The sequence below is a fragment of the Mchenga conophoros genome, linkage group LG3, assembly GCF_057382185.1.
Source record: "Mchenga conophoros isolate Kocher_MC1m ecotype Shallow Benthic linkage group LG3, M_conophoros_male_GT1.1, whole genome shotgun sequence".
Taxonomy (NCBI): Eukaryota; Metazoa; Chordata; class Actinopteri; order Cichliformes; family Cichlidae; genus Mchenga; species Mchenga conophoros.
This window is the reverse complement of record NC_140528.1, coordinates 32,963,133-32,983,954: the sequence shown is the minus strand read 5'-3', so window position 1 is coordinate 32,983,954 and position 20,822 is coordinate 32,963,133. Positions and strand designations below refer to the sequence as shown.

Genomic DNA, 20,822 nt, shown 5'->3' with positions numbered 1-20,822 from the left:
CATGCACCTGGGTGAGTGGGCTCTGAGCAGTGAGTCACGTGCTCATCGTCGTCTTTAAACTTTATTTTATCTTTAAAAATTTAAGATCGGGTCATGTTTTTATTCCTGAGGCTTTAACTGTGAAAGGGCACATCCTGTTTACATCCTGGTAACAGCTCCGTCTGCTCACACTTTACTGCTGAACTGGTTTGGGGGCGTGGCGTCAAACTGAGGGTTTTCTTCATATTTACAGTCGGTGTGAAAACGTCAGAAGGTTTGAGTGAAAAGAGAGAAAAAGATGTTTGTGAGGATTCACGTTGTGGATATCTGAGGTTATCAGAGTGTCAGGAAGGGAAACCTGAAGAAAGTCAAAGAGCCGCCCAGCACAGAACAAGCCTGTCAGAGCAAAGACTTCAAAGACTCTACAGGCTGCACAGGGACGCACTGTGAGCTCACAGAGCTCCACGTCTGCAGACACCTTCAGCCACACTGCTGAGGACGAAGACCTGCAGACTGAAACGTCCTGTGGTCAGAGGAGGTGAAACGAGAAGAAGATGCAGCTACAACCCAAAGAACAGCGTCCACACAGTGAAGCACGATGGGGACGCTGTGGGGGGGCCACCACAGAGAGAAACAGGCGTCCTGCAGGACGTTTCCACAGGGCCGAGCCGTGAGTCTGCAGAGACATAACCTCTGTGTCTGTCTCAGGTGTGTGACGGGGACGCTGACGACTTCCTCCTCCACTTCCTGTTGTGTCTGTGCAGCAGCGATGTCATGATTCGGCTGCTCAGCCTCACCTGCAGGAAACACACCAACCAGAGACCAGAAGATAACCCCACCCTCACCACCCTGACCAACCCTGACTGCAACCTTCAGAGTCGTGTGTGTGTGTTTCAGAGGTGAGGAGGTTCACTCGAGGAAACAGAGTTCCTGACCAGACTGGCTCCTCCCCTTCAGCTCACCTGTCTGCACCTCCACCCTGACTGAGCTCCACCTGCTTCGTTCTGACTTCATCTGTTCTACGTGTTCGTACAAATAAAACTTTATTGTTCCTCCTGTCACACGGTATCTCACCTTCACTGACCCTAACGCTGGTGATCAGGGTCAGAGGTCACACGAAGCTCTCTGGGTTTAACCTCACACGAAAGGGGCGTCGCTGTCATCATCACAAAGAGGCCTATAACAGGTCATGTGACCCTTCTACAGGAAGTGATCCCTGTGGGTGGCGCCCACATCAGAGACGTTCTCAGATGGTGATTCATCAAACCTGCACCAGTAAAATCTGACAGTAGAAGGATGATGAGTGAAACTGGTTAATCTGGTGTTTGTGGCACAGAAGGTTTGACCTCCACTGTGTGACACGGGTCAGACTCCAGCTGGGCCTGCCGCTCTCAGCCTCACTCTGAGGAAGCCCACAGTCTGTCACAGTGGAAACTACACCGGGGGACCCCATCCTTGGGGTGGACCCATTTTTGTTTTAGCGTGTTTTGGGGTTTAAAAGCCACAGAGACGCGGTGCTTAGGAAAAATGCATTTCAGCTGTGCTGATGCTCCTGACACGTATAAGACTGGGGAAACCTGCATTCAGCTGGACCTGAAAAACACTATGTCCAGATAAACACAATCAACTTTTGGAGAAAAGTAAAAGATTCTTCATCAGACTAACAACTAAAAACATGACACTTACCTTAACAGTGTGGGCTACATCAAATATATTCAAGACCGACAACAACACTTCTCACTGCTGCTAATTTTAACAAAACTAAACAAAAAGTAGAAAAAGGCAATTCACCAAGTCTTGAAAAGTAAAACTGAAAAATAGAAACACAGAATAAAATAAAACATCCATCCAGATCTTTACCACCAACAACATAAAATCTATCTTAATTAAATGGCCAAATTCTCCAATAAATTAGCAATAATAAAGTAAGAAAAAATAAGACATTCAATTTATGGACGCTCAAATTAACAGAGCGACATTAAACGCACCTCATTGCCTGCCGTAGCGTTCTTCGCAGCTGCACTTCACCTCAAAGGTCGGTTAATACATCGGATTGAACTTAACCAAAGTCCAATTAAAGGAAAATAACGGGAGGGTTAGGAGTCACAGGAAAGACGGGCTCCTCAGCAGCGCAGCATCCGATTTTCAAAACCTGCTCACCTGAAATCTCAGCCAGCAGGCCACAGCCAGGCTCCACCATCAACCAGCAGGCCACAGCCAGGCTCCTCCATCAGCCAGCAGGCCACAGCCAGGCTCCACCATCAACCAGCAGGCCACAGCCAGGCTCCACCATCAGCCAGCAAGCCCAGCCAGGCTCCTCCATCAGCCAGCAGGCCCAGCCACGCTCCTCCATCAGCCAGCAGGCCACAGCCAGGCTCCACCATCAACCAGCAGGCCACAGCCAGGCTCCTCCATCAGCCAGCAGGCCACAGCCAGGCTCTTCCATCAGCCAGCAGGCCCAGCCACGCTCCTCCATCAGCCAGCAGGCCACAGCCAGGCTCCACCATCAACCAGCAGGCCCAGCCACGCTCCTCCATCAGCCAGCAGGCCCAGCCACGCTCCTCCATCAGCCAGCAGGCCACAGCCAGGCTCCACTATCAGCCAGCAGGCCTAGCCAGGCGCCATCATCATCCAGCAGGCCCAGCCACGCTCCTCCATCAGCCAGCAGGCCCAGCCACGCTCCTCCATCAGCCAGCAGGCCACAGCCAGGCTCCACCATCAGCCAGCAGGCCTAGCCAGGCGCCATCATCAGAAATTCCGCTTCCGAGTCCCTCGTGGTGGCCGCCTCGTGCTCTCGCTTCAGTATGCCACCCAAGAAAGGCCCAACACCAGAGGAGGTTGAAGACATTAAAACCTCCCTCGGAGCGCTGTGCGGAGACGTGGCCGCAGTCAGGGCGCAGCAGGAGCTGCTTCTGGGGCTTCTGGAGGAGGTAAAACAGCTACGCCTCCAAAATGCCGAGAAGGACAGACGGATCATGGATCTCGAGCGGCGGGTGGATGAGCTGGAGCAGTACACCCGTACGAACGACGTGGTCATCAGCGGTATTAAAATCAAGCCACGCTCGTACGCGCGCGCGGTGGCCGGGAACGTCGGGGAGCCCAGCGACGAGGAGACCCGCTCGGTGGAGCAACAGGTGGCGTCCTTCCTCCAAAGCAAGGGGATAGAGATGGACCTGGAGCACATAGAAGCATGTCACTCACTGCCCAGGAGGAGTGACAGACTGCCGGCCGTCGTTATGAGATTTGTCAATCGGAAGAACAAGGTCGCACTGCTGAAACAAGGACGCAAACTGAAAGGCGTTTTCATTAATGAGCATCTGACACGAAAAAACGCAGACATCAGGGGACACCAGAAGAGGCAAAAGTACTGATAGTGAGGAACATGGAGGATCTGGACAAGTATAACTGACACCAATGTATCAATTACACCAGGAAATGACATGGACACGTTGAAATTAATTCTTCAACAGAAAGTAATTGATCTAGATTGTGAATATAAGGAGCATAATATAATAGATCCAGAAATAGATTCTGAAAGTAACTTTCTCTCTACTTTTGTTAAAAATTTTAATTATTTCACTCAGGAACAATATGAAAAAGAAATTAACCTAGACGGGAAGCTCTCATTAATTCACTTTAACAGCAGAAGTATGTACTCTAATTTTGATTTCATTAAGGACTATTTGCAACAATTTTCTCGCCCCTTTAGTGTTATAGCCATCACTGAAACTTGGTTCAATGTCGATAAAGGAATAGATTTTTGTTTGAATGGATATGATTTAAAATACATGAATAGATTAAATAAGGCGGGCGGCGGGGTTGCTATATATGTTCATAACTCTATAAAATATAATGTTGTAACAACTATGTCTATGGCTATTGATGGAATTTTGGAATGTTTGACTATTGAGATCATGAATGAAAAAAAAAAAGAGAAATGTTATAATAAGTTGCATATATCGGACACCCAGTTCAAGTATTGACACTTTTAATGAATGGATAGAAAAAACGTTTGCTTCGGTGAACCAAAAATTACTATTTATCTGTGGTGATTTTAACATTGATTTGCTAAATCCAACAAGGTTAAAAGCCATTGATGACTTTACTGACACGATGTACAGCTTATCACTATATCCAACAATAACAAAGCCAAGCAGAATAACATCACATAGCGCCACTATTATTGACAACATTTTTACTAATGTCATGGATTTCCAAATTAATAGTGGTCTGCTTGTCTGTGATATAACTGACCACTTACCAGTTTTTACTTTGTGTGACTGTGATTTAAAAAAAATAGATACCAAGATCATGATAGCAAAGCGAACAATAAATGAAGAAGCAATTCATGCCTTCAATTTCGATTTAGCACAACAAGATTGGAGTTCGGTGTATGAAGAGTCAGATGTGGACAAGGCTTATGATAATTTTCTAGATATTTTTACTATGTGGTACAATAAACATTGTCCTGTAAACGAACACATGACAAAGAAAAAAAAGATAAAAAGTCCTTGGCTCACAAAAGGAATTATTAATGCTTGCAAAAAGAAAAACAATCTGTATAAACAGTTTATCAAAGTAAAAACAAAAGAAGTGGAACAAAGATATAAAGCATATAGAAATAAATTGACTGATATTATAAGAACGAGCAAACAACTTTATTATAGAAGAAGATTATATGAAAATAAAAACAATATAAAAGGAACTTGGGATGTGTTAAACAACTTAATTAAACAAGGATCTTCTGGAACATCATATCCTGAATATTTTACTGATGCAAATGGTGAAAATCACAACATGAGTAATATTGTCGATGGGTTCAATAAATTCTTCATAAATGTTGGCCCTGAACTAGCAGCGGACATCCCGTGTCATAAAAATGAAAATATCAGTAATATAAAATCAAATCCCTTTTCACTGTTCCTCTCAGCTACAAATGAGCAAGAAGTAATAAATATCACATTAAAATGTAAAAGTAAGTCTTAAATTGATTATCATGACATAAATATGTCTGTAGTTAAACAGGTTATTCTGAATATTGCTAGTCCCTTAACATATATCTGTAATTTATCATTTCAGTCCGGTTGTTTTCCAAAAAAAATGAAAACTGCGAAAGTAATACCACTATATAAAAGTAATGACAAACACAGTTTTACCAATTATAGGCCTATTTCTCTACTGCCTCAATTCTCAAAAATTCTAGAAAAACTTTTTAATTCAAGATTAGAAAAATTCCTTGAAAAACGTCAAATAATAAATGTTGGTCAGTATGGTTTCAGAACGCAAAGAACCACTTCAATGGCGGTAATTGAGGCAGTAGAAGAAATTACTGATACACTGGATAAAAATAAATATGCAGTTGGTATTTTTGTTGATCTCAAAAAGGCCTTCAACACAATCAATCACTCAATTTTACTGGATAAATTGGAAAGATATGGTATTCGAGGGAAAGCTGGTAACTGGTTAAAAAGTTACCTAACAGGTCGGGAACAATATGTTAGCATAGGGCATTACCATTCAGAGAAACTTGGTATTACATGTGGTGTTCCCCAAGGGTCAGTGTTGGGACCAAAACTTTTCAATGTATACATAAATGATATTTTTGATGTTTCTCAAGTACTTAAACTCATACTGTTTGTAGATGACACCAACATATTTTTCAGTAGCGATGATTATACTGATCTTGTAATGACTGTAAACAGGGAGCTAAAATTAATTAAAAAATGGATGGACATAAATAAATTATCATTAAATATAAATAAAACTAAAGCAATGTTTTTTGGTAATTTAAAATATAATATAGAATTACCAATTATCATTGAAGGCGTACCAATTGATAATGTGAGTGAAAACAAATTTTTGGGAGTTATAATTGATAACAAAATTTCATGGAAACCCCACGTCAGACACATAAAAACCAAAATTTCCAGAAGCCTCGCAGTTTTGAACAAAGTGAAACAATTCCTTGATAAAGATGCACTTCGTACTCTGTACTGTACCCTGGTTCTTCCATATCTTACATATTGTGTGGAAGTGTGGGGAAATACATATAAAAATACAACTAATCCATTAGTCACAGTACAGAAACGAGCACTGCGTATTATTCACAAGGCTGGTTACTGTACGTAGATCATACTCATAAACTCTTTCTTCAGGCAAAGTTACTTAAATTCCAGGATCTGGTTAATTACAATACATCCATAATTTTGTATAAAGCTTTTACTAAACTTTTACCGGCAAATTTACAAACTAGATTTGAAATTCGAGAAAAGGTTTATAATGTGAGAGGCTTTGGAGAATTCAAATTACCCAGAACTCGAACAACCCGTAAAGGTTTTTGTGTGTCTGTATGTGGTGTGAAAATCTGGAACAGTCTGAGTTTACAATTGAAACAATGCAAAAATTCCAAAATATGTATGTACATATATGTACTTGTGTGTGTAGATATATATGTATGTATATGTATGTGTGTTTGTTACTTGTAGTTATTACTGCCTGTTACCTGTGGTAATGTAATTTATAATTTATATATTCTGTATTCAGTTATGAAGGCTCTAATTGTTGTTTGCGAGCTGCCGTTTAGAAGCTTGTATGTGCCCGGGGCTGTTGATGGGTCTGTATGCAATGATGGGCGTAGCTGCGGGAAGTTTATTGTTTTTTTTGTTGATGAGTGAGTATAGGGGTGGGATTTAATAAGTTTTCTTTGTCCCACTCCTTTTTCAGGCAATTTTTGTTTTTTGTTTTGTGTATTTTATGTTCAATATACGTATTTGTTGTGCCTGAAAATGAATAAATAAATGAAATGAATGAATGAAATGAAAGGTAAGGTGAGAAAATATAATAGATATATATAATCAATCAATAAGGTGAAAATATCAGATAAAAGGGTTTTTTTGGTTATAAGGAATAAAGAGGTCAAAGGTCAAAACAAGAGTACTGTTAAGTTAAAATTAAAGGGTCAAAGGTCAGATTAAACAGGTTACACAGAAAGGATCGGCAAAACTTAAACAAGGATAAAGAAATAATACATTAAACAAGGAAATAAATTAAAAGTCTGAGTTAATGAGAAATTAAACGTTTAAATCAGGTTAAGAGTTAAATTTTAAGCTTTTCTTAGTTAAACTAAATAAAATAATCAGAATAAACGATTGGAGGAAAAAAGCAAAGATGTTGTGATCAAATAGTTTGTACGGCACAAAGAAAAACATGTTTCAGTAGATTGTATGTTGGAAACCACAGTAGACACAGTAGACTCAAATCATTGTTACTGAGGAATTCTGCCTTAAACAGTAAAGTGTTCTTTAACAGTGTGTGTGTGTCTGCAGCTGTTGTGTTGTTGCTGCATCGTTGCCTCAGGGGGAAAGTTGTGTGTGTGTTATGCAGACTAGCAGAGACTGCAGCTGTCAGCAGCCACACACACTTTCTATTCTTCAAATCAAATCACAGTGAAACATGTTCACTGACAGCTCAGCTTCAGCATCGTCTTCATGCTGTGACTGCAGCCGTTCAACTCTGTTTGTCTTTAACCCAAATCATCACAACATGCAAATATAATCATCAAAATGATGTGACTGGAAGGATGCAGCAGTCTGTGCTCCACCTTTCTCCTCCACACCTGCAGGTGGAGAACATGGATGCATGAATCTCTACAGAGTTCTTTGAATATTATCCGTCTCATCAGTTTTCAGTGAACAAAACTCCTCACAGAGCCAAAATAAGCAGTTTGTATCCAACATAACTCAGCTGGACTCTGATGCTCCGTATAACAGCCACACATGAGTCTGGATTCACTCAAAGCATTGAACAAACTTTATTGGAAATGAAGCTTTTGGACATTTGTTCTCTGATATTTGCTCTTCAGCTCGAGTCTCCATCAGTGGGAACATTTCCTGATTCAACTTTTCTTCTGTTCAAATCAAACTCCATGAGAATCAAAGTGTGAATCAGAGTCCTGATGATCAGATTCTATAGAAACATGGAGACTGTAGAGGATTTACACTCAATATGTTCATTTGTTCCCTTCAAGAAAAATCAATCATTCATCCAATTAAATCAGTCATTGATCAGTTTGATTGACAGGACAGATGATCAGAGGTGCAGAGTTTTTACCTCCATCATTCAAACAGGGACCGAAGTATGGGTGGAGTTTGTGAGTGAAGGAGCAGCCAGTAAAGGAGTAGATCAGAGCTGCAGCACCTACATCATAAAAGGAGACCAGACCCTCCTCATAATCCACAAACACCCCCACCTTCTCAGGACCAGGATGAAGACAGAGGGGGACGAGAGGGGAAGCACAAGCACTGTACTTATTTCCATTTCTCAGCATCACAGTCCAAAGACCATCCTGAGGACTCGCTGTGATGTTTCCCTTCCTGTTGATCGACTCTGTGGCCACTCCTAAATCCCACTCAGTCTTTCCTTTAACCTGAACCTCAAAGTAAAATCTGCCTGAAGAGAAACTCTGCTCTCCTAAAACCATACCATAGTAAGAAAATCTCTCTGGGTTGTCTGGAAGTTTCTTCCTCACATCACCACAGTACACTTGTTTTCCATCATCAGACAGGATGAGATTAGGATGAGCTGTATCAGGATCCAGAGTCACATCCACCTCATGCTGCTGCACCCTCTGCAGCTCAGCCTCAAACAGCTTCTTCTTCATGGGTTTCCAGACTGTCTCCTCCAGCTGAGCCACAGCTCTCCCCACAGTCTCCTCATATGATGGTGGATGAACGCTGACCTCTGTCCAGTCCTTGTTGGGTGGAGCAGCTTTCAGGGAGGAGAAGCTTTGGAGGAGGTGGAGGTGGTCTTCAGAGCGTGAGAGCTGCTCCACCTCAGAGCTTCTCTCCATCAGCTCAGAGATTTCCTGTTCCAGATCTTTGATGAGACCTTCAGCCTGTTTCTCTGTAGCTTCCTGTTTGTCTTCGATCTCCTTCATGAGCTCCTTCAGGCGTCTCTCAACAGACTCCATCAGAGCCGTGAGGACCTGAACACCTTCTGCTTTCTGTCTGTCTGCAGCATCTTTACTCATCTTCACCGACTCTGTGATCTCCTGAATCTTCAGTCGTCTCTTCTGGATCATCTGCTGAATCTCAGCCTCTGTCTTCTCCAGCTCTGCCTTCTTTCCTTCATATTCTTCTCTCAGAGGAACAAACTCGTGGTTCTTGTGGTCTAAAACAGGGCAGAGCATGCAGACACATGTCTGGTCGGTCTTACAGAACAGCTCCAGGAGTTTATCGTGCTTCGTGCACATCCTGCCTTCCAGGTTCTCCACAGCATCAACCAGCTGATGTCTTTTCAGACCTTTCAGTGTCAGATGAGGCTCCAGGTGAGTCTGACAGTAGGAGGTCTGACACACCAGGCAGGACTTCAGGGCCTTCAGTCTGGTTCCAGTGCAGACGTCACAGGGAACTTCTCCTGGTTTGGCAGCTTGTTGCTCTGAGCTGCTGCTGCTGGCTTTCTGCTGAGCTTCACGTCTGAACTGAGCAACCATCTCAGAGAACAAAGTGTTGATCTTCAGCTGAGGTCGAGTGTAGAAAGTCTCTTTACACATGGGACACTGACAGCTCTGATTCATGTCCCAGTGCTGACTGATGCAGGTTTTGCAGAAGTTGTGTCCACATGGTGTAGAGACTGGATCAGTGAACACATCCAGACAGATGGAGCACAGAAACTGATCTTCAGATCGCAGATTGCTGGCAGCAGACATGTCTGCACTCTGAGGGAGAAAGAAGAGAAACATTTGATTCAAAATTCACTTTAAATTTCATTTTACAAAGAGAGAAACAAGTGTCAGTAGTCTGAGGAGCTTGGAGAGAAAAGCGTCTGGACTTCTTTAAGTTTCTTTTCATCACAGAAGCTTCTTCACGTCATCCTCAACACGGACCAAGGAATGAATACTGCACTTTTGGAAGAACTCCCTCCCCTGCAGCCTCTTATCGTCAAAGGGACGGAGGTGGAGAGGGCAAACAGCCACAGATTCCTGGGACTGCAGGTTACATCAGACCTGAGCTGGACTCTCAACACTACAGCAACTGTGAAAAAAGCCCAGCAAAGGCTTTATTTCATTCGGCTGCTCAGGAAAGCTGGCATGAACCACCACCCTCTCACCCAGGCCTGCAGAGGACTGATAGACAGCATCCTCACCGCAGGCATCACTGTCTGGTATGGAAACACTACACAGACAGAGAGGAAGGCTCTGCAAAGAGTCAGAAAGTCTGCAGAGAGGATTATGGGAACAACACTTGCATCCATGGACCTGCACATACAAAGCTGCACATACAATCTCAGACACAACAGAGCGGACAGCAGCATCACACACAGAACACGATTCTTCAACAGCTTCTTCCCCACAACTGTCAGACTGACGGCAAACAAAAACACACTGAACACTTAAAATAACACAGCACTACTTAACCTCACTTTGAATGTATCATCGGTTCACTGACCATCGGGCAATACACTCACAACAGACTTGTGAAACAGATCTGTGGAACAAATGTGCAACACTGTGAGTGCGATAAGAGGTAGAGAACTACACACTCTCTGTACATTTTCTTCTTTTTCTTTGTATATAGAAAATAGTACGACTACCCTACTCCGGACTTCATTTCTATCCTTCTGCTTTTTTGTCTTTATATTGTTAAAGTGTGATTTGACTTGGAAAGCTCTGCACAAGTATTCCACTGTGCATGGACTGTTGGTCCTGTGTGCAAATGTCAAAATAAAAATCTTGAACCTTCAGTTGTCAGAGTAACTGGTGGAGACCCAGCAACACACTCAGACACAAACTGGTTCATCTGAAACACAAACTGAACAACGTCGTGTCTGCTGTACAGTGCAGCGTCCAGATGAACAGGATCAACAGGATGAACATCTTTTTAACAGTCGTTACAAAGATGTGAAGTTGTTTGGCTGACACAGACAAACAGTATCCCACATTCTTGATTTTTAGCTCACAAACACGTCTTATAAGGACTTATTGATCCTGAAATGTTGGAGGTTTTAGCTCTTTAAACAGTAAAGTTACAGGAGGATACAGATAATTATCAGGAAAATGTCCTCGGTTTGTTAAAACGATCCCGTCCGATAACACACGAGAACAATAAATGTATCATTTTCTGTTGTAACCCACAAACTGAACGGTCACACTCATCTTTCATGTTGTCACTAAAACATCACTCCTTCCACGTCTAGTTGGTCGTGATGGAGGCGGAGTGCGTTGGGTCCGCTTTCCCTGCCCAGCCGATGTTCCTGACGCAGGGAAACAGATCCTGTTGGGGATCCCTACCTTGGCACAACACCTGCCATGGTCTTTGCACACTCACCACAGTAAATGCATCATGTTGTCAGCTTTACAGTATCATAGTCAGAGAAACTGGTCAGGCCGCTCTCTTCCAAATGTCTACACTTCACCCTTTTACTGTCAGTGGGCTCAGAGTCCATCTAATGTGGCTCATTATCTGATGCTGTCTGCAGACCAGTGTTAGACACTGAGAGGTTGATGGCTCCGTGTCAGAGCACCGGCCTTAACGAAAAAGTTATCAATCGTTCTTTTCATCTTTTCTCATTACCCACAGCTACATCCACTCCTATCACGCTGCTCACCTCTGCTGCGACGATTCAAACAGCTGGAAAGTAAATAATTTGGAGACGGTGCGTTTGTGTCACAGTGAACAGTGAAAACAGAGACTTTCTAAAACAATGATGCATGTTAGTCATGTGATGCAGGCATGTGACCAATTAAACAAAGATAGTGGAGAGCATTATACAGCAGCAGTTTTGACAGTCCTATTAAAGATGAATATCAGTCTGCACATGCTCCACAGAGCTTTTCTTCAAGTTCTTTAATTCTCTCTCGCTTTTGCAACTTTGTACTTTTGTGTTACTCGCAGCAACAACTCCACCTCATTGTTAGTCCATTTTAAAACTCGGTGCTTTTCCTCCACCTCTGCTGCGACGTTTCAAACAGCCGGAAAGTGAATAAGCGGCAGACAGAAATGAGACCGGTCGAATCGTCTTGCGTTTCACGCATGCGCAGGACTGGAACGTAAGCGTTTTCAGCCGTCTTAATGTGGACGCACAACTCTGTGAAAACGACTGAAAACACCAGTGTGGACGCGGAGCGCTGTTTTCAAATCTATCCGGGCGTTAGTGATGTGCGATACCACTGATTTCCTTTCCGATCCGATACCAAGTAATATTCAGGATGGTATTGGCGATACTGATCCGATACCGATACTTTGTACACAAACTCATTTTATTTATTGTATCTCAAATTATAGCGTCATAATGATTACAGGACATCAGATTTCTTGTTCTTATCACTTAATAATGCAGAGTTCATCATATAGAAATAAAAAAACTGAAGTTTGTACACTATTTGAACACCTGCCTGCCTGCAGCACTAAAGGACTCCGTGAGAGACGTCACCTGTCCCTGTCCTCCTCTTCAGTTCACCTCAACATACGCTCGTCATATTCTGTGATATGATTTACTCTGAGGTGTTTGACAAGGTTAATGATGTTGCCACAACCATACATGCCAACCCTCCTGATTTTTCCGACAGAATCCTGAATTTCTCCCAATTTTCCACCCAGGCAACAAAATTGAAAAACCATATCGCAGAATTCATAGCGCGGCCCAGCCAATTCCAGTTTCCAACAATGGCGGCAGCGACTTAGTTTTAATATCACTCTTATTTCTCTTTCTGGGTCGCAAAAAAACTTTTAACATATTTTCAGGTTTTCAGAATGTAGCTGTGTAAACTTTAAATATCTGAGCCGACCGACACATCGTCTTCAAACCCCCGCGGTCTTTCGCTACTCGGGTTAAACATGATATATAAGTCACTTTGATAACCTAAAAATGTTATTGTTTGGCTTTTTCAGTGTTTTATTTGTTCGTGAGTAAATCGGTTTGGCTGAGATTAAAGTTATTATATTAGATTAAATTTAACTTTATTAATCCCTCAGGAGGGTTCCTGCGGGGTTTTCACACAGCTGAATAAACGTTAAACAGAAAACTAATTAAACAAAGTGTGAGGCGGTCGAGATTTTACGCCAGCGCCCGGTTATATTTTAGATAGCAAGGAGCAGACGGCAAGTTTCACTCCACCGAGGGAGCTCGTGACGTATACGTGACGGCTTTCTTTAGACCACGAAGGCCTGGTCCTCAGGTGGAAGCAGCCTCTGAATTTGGACAGCCCCGCTGTTTTTGGCCCAGCCAATAATAACGGTGACATTTAACGTATTTTATCCGATAAATAAACACTGTAAAATGTATTTATCACCCCCCCAACAGCCCTTTTGAATGTCTTCCTAATTCTGAGGTCTCAAGGTTGACAAGTGTGGCTACAACACCTCACTCTTGGAGCACTTTTTTGCCACATGTATCGCAAACCACGTCTCAGCTGTTTGTGGAGGTAAAATACGTCCACACAATTACGCTCAGCCATTGTTGTGCGCGCGCCAAGGGGCTGCGAGACATTTATACAGCCATATTTCGCACATGACTATGAAAGGCAGAAGAGGAAGTAGTTCCTTTGAATGTAGACAATCCGAATGTTATAGTTTCTTTCCACTGTGTTGCTGTTAATGATAAACTACAAATTTACCCTAAATTACTAAAATATCGATATTTTAATGTGAGAATCGATTCTAGAACATATATGACTGGTATCGGAGGAATCGATATTTCAGGATCGATCCGCACATCACTAGTGGACGTAGCCTAAGTGGCACCATGGAGAAATGAGGTGGCGCTCTAGAGCCCTGATGAAGTGAACAGAGTGAAGATTTGTGTAGAAGCAGGAAGTGTGATCAGCTGCACTCACCACTGTTGCTGAGAGGAACCTGATGGACTCCAGTGAATCTTCTTTTAGAGACAAACAGGACTCGACTGCAGCTCTGCTGCTGCTCTCTCACACTTTCACTTCTGCAAAATGACATTGAGCTTCTTGTTTTTCAGCTGTTGCTCCGCCTCTTCCTGCCTCTCCCTTTACAGGAATCAGCCGGTCTGTACTCAGTGACTGTGTGCAGCGGGTGGGAGGTACATACAGTCTGTACTGAAGTAGAAGTACTACTGTTAAAAATACTCCAAGTACTGTTTCAACTTCTTTACTCAAGTAAAAGTAAAAAGTACTGGCTGTGAAATGAGAGTAAAAAGAGCTGATTGAAGAACATTTCTAACACGTGTTTATACAAAGCTAACTGAACCATGTGCTGCATCAACGTGATAATAAAATAATATTATTCACTTTGTTTCTGTCTAAATTTGAATTCTAATAAATATTTTAGCTTGAAATAAGTGAAAAAAATCTGCCAATGGAACAAGTTAAAACTCTCTATTTTTTCTCTGGTTTCAAGATTCACTGTCTTGAAAAAAGTTCATATCCGGTGGCAGACGCCCTCAGACATCAGTGCGTTGGTGGTTCTTTGTGTCTGGGGATGGGCGTCCAGGTACACACCGGCTCACTCCTTGGCGGCCGCTTGTCGGGGCCTGGAGCCTGGGGCTCGCTTGGGCCACTTCGGGGGTGGGGTGCCCCCGGCCTCTCAGCCTGGGGCTCGGTCACTCAGGCGCAGCTGGCTGCCGGCGGAGCTCACGGGCGCGTCACTGCAACCCCCCCTGGCTTCTGCTCCGCGGCTGCTGAGTGAGCCCTCATCTGGGACTCTCCTCAGCTCTTTCTGGGACAGTGGCGCGGCTGCCACTCTGTTGGTCTTCCTTGGTCTCTTGTGCTCTGGGGGCCTCTGGATGTCTGGAGTTTTGATCTCCTCCATACCTGCTTCATGCCTTGGAGGACGGGGCTGTGGCCCCCCCACACCCTCTAGCAGATCATTACATGAAGGAACCTTTTAAAAACAAGCGCGTCCATGCTCACAGGTGTACACACGGGTGATCACACACACAAACTACACCCTTTTTGGCTCCTACCTCAAAGCACACTGTGTTCTGTTGATCTTATGTGCTGCACAATAATGTTTAATATTTAGTATTAACTGTTATATTCCCATTGTTATGGATTCAAATATTGGGGATGGAAAATGGTCTATTTTTCCTTTTAATTTCTTTTTAGGTAGAAATCTGAAATTACACGAACCTGCTCTCAACTCAGGCACTTTAGACTAAACCAACTTCAGAATTCTCAAAAGAACCTCAAACCTATTTTCAGCTCTGGAGACCAGAGTCACTGAATAGGAGACTTGGATTTGCACCCTTTAAAAACGTGTAGCTAGTGTTAGTGCGTTTATTTAGGAATCACAAGCCAAAACACTTTATTTATGACTATTGTTTTTTAATGCATTGGATGATTAAAAAATCGGCATGTACATGGATCTCTTCCATTCAGAAATCCACATGGCTGCAGCCAACTTCCCAGGAGAGAGTAACCTGTCCTAGCAGTTTTATATCAGGACCAGTTAAAACTGCTGGGGTTGACCTGCTTGTTTTGCAGGCCCTAATTCTTTTATATCGATACGTCTGCAGGTTTCTAAGTAGTTGTTCAGTAAGTAAAAAACTACAGATTCTACTAATCACAACATTAAACCCAACATTAGCAGGTTCCCATAGCCAGTGCTGGCGAAGGAAGGTTAGGCCCATTTAGCTCTTACTGGCTAAGTAAAACAGAGACATTTAAAAAGCAATCAGAGTTAATGAACCATCAAACCACCGAGATCACTGGATTAAAGTTAGGCGACTTTGGCAATATCAGCTGCTGAGTGAGCGACCTGAAAAATCTGTTTAGTAAACATTACAGTCGTTTGAGTCCCGCTCGTCTAAATCGCCATCAGAAAATTAACAAAGCATACAGAAAATGAGGAAAATCCGACGTTAATTCTGGAAAACCAACTATCTTCAGTCATTTAGTTAGACTCAGTCAATCTGGTCTGAACAGAGGAAGTGATGATTACAACAGGCAGATAAGGAGAACATGTGGTACATGCAGCTAGGAGCCGTGGTTTCCTGAGTAAAGGTTAATGTTTGATGAAAACAGGTCACTTTCCTCTCTTACAGACACGACATGAAGCTTCAGCTCTGTGAGTCAGTCCAGATTACAGGACAGAGAAACGCAGAGTTAAACTTCTAAATTTTAAAGAGTTTATGCAATTGAAACAGTTTTCTGTCATTTGCTGTATCTTCATACACTCGAGTTAAATATGAGGTGCTTACAGGAAATACACCACTTGATTTGTGTCCAAACACACAAACAAATATCAGATACAACCAGCCTTAGATAAACAAAAGAAGTAGTGATCACTTCTTCTCACCAAGGAAACAAAACCAACAGATCTGAACAGATTTCATGTGAGAGAAACTATCAGCGAGAGCTTCCAGCTGCTGGAAATAGGCTCTTTACCTTTGACCTGTGTGTTGGAGCTGTGATAAAGAATTGAAGAAGGGAGGGTTTGACTCACCGAGGAGCAGAGCGACAGATGAAGTCGGCATGTTGTCATGTTGGAGACCGACAGCAGAGTGATACCTTCAGCTTCACCACTTCCCTGTTAACATCATCAGCTCGTCACGCTGCTGCTTCTCCACAAGGACGAGCTGTTTCTAATACACTCGTCTTCATCAGAATCAGAGAAACTTTATTGATCTCAGAGGGAAACTGAGTTATCATAGCAGCAAATATACAAGAAACAACATATAAAATGAGTGTAGAAACAGAGATATGATAACAAAACTATTAAGATAAACAGATGAATACAGAGACATGGGACTAAATATAAATATACATATGAACGTGGAAAGACAAGCATACAGTCCTGAGTGGACATAAATTATATGTGCAGTTTGCTAGGAAGGAAACATTAAAAGCCAATAAATACACCAACAGGTGGAGCGCACTAATTTGCTGCAGTGCAGTGAAAATATGTAAAAGAAAATACAAACACAACTCGACTAGGAGATTATTTAACAATAAAATAAAATAATTAAAACTACATAAAAGAACATTTACAGGATACAGACAATAACTAAGGAAGGCTAGATTGAGTAAATCTTTTTATTAAATTATGACCCCTGTGACTACCTGTAAGCTTCTCACTGGGAAGCTGCAGTTTCAGATCGCTATGAAAGTCCCGTGACCGACTGTCACTGCAAGGCTGCTGAGCTTGAACAACTGCCTTTACAAACCCAGTTACACAAGATCTGGGGGTTTCGTAAATTATAAATAACAACAGAAAGAACTGTTTCGCAAATCTCAGATTTCATTTTTTTATTCACAATAGTATGCAGAAGTCATTTAGAAAAAGAGTGAGGTTGTGATCAGGAAGATTTTTCATTTCATGAAGTTTCTGCATCTATAACCAGAAATGGTGGAATTATGTAAAAACATACAGAAAAATGTGTCAGAGCTTCTTTAATTACCTTATTAAGCAGAGAAGACATCAGATCATCTTTTTTTAATGGAGTGTTCACCCAGGGTGCCAAACAGGCTAGCCTCTGCCTATTACTAAAAACATAAATAAAAACATTTAAGTTTGTGGTTTTAAGGTGAAAAAATGTGTCAATTTTCAAGGGGTATGAAGACTTTTTCAAGCCGTCCTAATCCCACAGATGATCTTCTGTAAGGGAAGTGAGTCTGGAATCAATGAGGCAACTAGAAAAATTTGCATTTCCTGCGAAAATGCAGTGTGGATGCTTTAAAGCTGAAGCTGTCTGCTGAAAAAAGCTGAAAAAGTTGAAAAAAAAAAAAAATGCTGCCCTGAGCAGGATTCGAACCTGGCCGTTCTAGTCTCAAAGAAGCTACTCATCTCACTGCGCCAAACTCTTTCTCACAAAGAAGAGGTGGAGGGACTGACAATTCTGCTGAAATGAGCAGAAGCTGCAGAGAATTGAGGTGAAAAGAGGTTTTTGCTGAAAACAGCTGAAAAAGCTGGGATTTGTGCTGAAAAGTGGTGAAAAAACTGAAAATTCTGCTGAAAAGGGATGAAAAAGCTGAAATTTGTGTTGAAAAGAGTTAAAAAAGTTTAACTGTTAACTGAAAGAAATGTTGCCACAAGCGGGATTTGAACCCGGGCCTCCCAGTCTGAGAACGGATGCTCATCTCACTGAGCTAAAACACAGCTCAGCCCGGCGAGCAGAAATAAGTGACCACATTGATAATGTGTTCCATTCATTTCAATGGGCAAAAATATTGCAAAAAAAAATTCAATATCTCAAAAAGTATAGAAGTTATGAGCACCAAAAGATATAGCCGGCATTAGCAAAAAATAGCAGAATAGTTTAAAATTTAAACCGTGAAAATCGGCTGAAAATTGTGGAAGTAGTTAAGTGCCAAAAAGTGTACGGAAGCAACTAGAATAATAAAGTATAAAGATTAAAGAGAAACAGGAACTCAATATCCACACAATTAAACACCTGGTTGGTGGCAGAGCCTGTAGTGTGGATGGGATTCACTTTGAGTTCCTGAAGGCTCTCGATGTTGTAGGGCTCACTTGGTTGACAGGCCTTTGCAACGTTGCATATCTGGGGCCCTTGACTCTCAGACTCGGGTAGTGGTCCCCATATTTAAATATTGGGGAGTGAAGGGTGTGCTCAGACTGTAAGGGGATCACACAACCTCAAAGTACAAATTTTGACCGAATTTTTCTTCCTTTAAGCTGATTGGTTAACGTCATGTCAATCACAAATTTAACAATCCAATGAGAGAACAGATAGGTTTGGCTGTTGGAGGGGTGCTTTACTGAGCTTCAGGTCCTGGAGGTAGTTCATTCTTATGGTTCTTATGGGCTAAAATTGTTGGTTCTTCAGCCTAATTATTATTAGGCTGGTAACAATAATAATTATTGTTATTATTATTTTTCTTTTCTTTCTTTTAAAAACAAACAAACAAAAAAACCCAAATCTTTCTTGCACACACACCAATTTGCATCTATAGATGCACAAACATAAATGTTTTAGATATTTTGGTTTACAAGGTTACAAAACTCAGTTCACAACTAGTCGGTCAGATTTACAAGTACAAAATATTTATGACCACAATTTGAGCCCATAGATGTGTGTGGAGAATCAGTTTGTGTTGAACATGTTTCACCTTCACGAATCCTCACAGTCAAGGGGGGAGGAGGCAGGAACCAATGAGAGACAAGGAGGAAACTGAAAAGAAGAAAATAAAGAAGAGTGAAATAAATGAGACAAGGAGAGAGTAGGCAACGAAGGAGGAGTGAAGGATGAAGGAAACTTTGAGACAAGAAGATAGAGGCAACATAGGAGGAGGCAGGAGATAAAGTGAAAGAAGAGAAGGGTAAAAAGAGTAAAGAAGCGATGAAGGAGACATACATAGAGGAGGAAGGAACAATGAGACTGGAGAAGTAAGAATGTGAGAGTGGGGAAGACATGGTGGAAGGAGGGAGGAGACAAGGAGGCAAGATTTCTTTTATTTATTTTCAATCATGTGACTCCGACGCCCTCTGCTGGTCAGTGCTAACGTCACACAGCTCACAGAAGAAACATTTCCCTTTGTTTGCACTCAGGTTTATTTCTGATGTCATCACTCATCTCTGTGTCCGATAGAAGAGACAGGTTACTGTTAATGTTTGTCTGACTGACACAATAAAGCCTAAACATTTATTCTTTACTGACTTTTGTCACTTTGAATCAATAACCAGGATCCATTTACCTGACTTTACCTGTTTAAACTCATTTGTGCCTTTAATGCTACATGGAATATACAAAGGAGCATGAGGAAGATGAGGAGAGGACTGAACAGCGCTTGCCTTGCCTGAAGATCATTACCTCTCCTCACCAGCAAGTCTGCAGCTCTGACCTCAGTTTCCATCATTCATTTTCCATTTGATCTTCTTCTTTTGTGGTGTCTGTAGGCCCCAAAGACCTGGGCCTCCGCATGATGTGCCCAGTCACGCCACCCAGGTCTCACTGTCATTGTCCACATGAGCTCTAAAGTCTCCAAAGATTCACTGGATGAAGAACCCTTGAGTACCCCACCCAGTTACCCCCAACAGACTGGCTGCTCTCAACTGTTGTTTGGTGCATAAATACAAACCACAGTCAGGATTTGTTCACTTTCTAAAGATGAATTCATTTGTTCATGCTTCTCTGGACCTCTGTGGTTAGTCCACATACAGGTACGCCCAGCCTACCTTCGTTCTCACCTGTGTGGCGACGTCAGTGTTGTTGTGTATGAGTGAGTGAAGGACTGAGTTTGAGTTTCTGTCTGTTGAACTGAACTCAGATTATTTATAATTTTTTTTTTTACTGAGAATGTTTAGAGACAGTCTGAATGTCTGAGAACAAAATGCTTTTGTTCATTTGTCCATTTTTGAAATTGAGGTGCTGCGATAGTCCAAAGCCGAGACCCTAACATTGAATGAAATGTGTTGGTGGGATTTCAGAGAGCTGTGCATAACGTACATAAACGTCAGTGAGCTGAAGCAGCACTGTGAAGAAGATCACGTTTTTCAGTAGTCTTGAGATCAATGTCTCATGGAGGCTTCACCTGTTCACCTGTAATGACCTACGCCTGTATTCACACCTCTGCTCGTGTGATGACTCACATGATCAATATTCAGTCAATGACCTTCAGGACAGAGGTTAGTGTCACAGTTTCAATGTAGAAACAGACACAGTTACTCTTAATGACCTCTTTGCAGAGACCTTCATCAGACTGCTGCACATTAATCATGATGCTCTGTTTTGGTTAGTTGTCCATTAAAGTAGAAATAAGCAGTGACTATGCCACCAGTTTTGTCTTTGCAGCGTAGAGTGACATCACTTCCTGTCTTTTCAGGAAGTGTCAGGATGTCAGGATCCTTTCTTTATATAAAAATTAAAACAGCGTGCTGTTATTCTGATGATTAAATGAACGTGTCATGAGGGCCAGAACT

The 20,822-nt window shown here is 42.2% G+C and overlaps 1 protein-coding gene across 1 annotated transcript; it reads right to left on the bottom strand.

The window, feature by feature from the left end:
* Positions 1-8,001: 8,001 nt before the first annotated feature.
* On the bottom strand, positions 8,002-9,685 carry LOC146578238 (E3 ubiquitin-protein ligase TRIM21-like). Its single transcript, XM_085268577.1, has one exon. The coding sequence runs from the start codon at positions 9,683-9,685 to the stop codon at positions 8,036-8,038; it is 1,650 nt and encodes a 549-aa protein (XP_085124703.1). The 3' UTR covers positions 8,002-8,035.
* Positions 9,686-20,822: the final 11,137 nt, after the last annotated feature.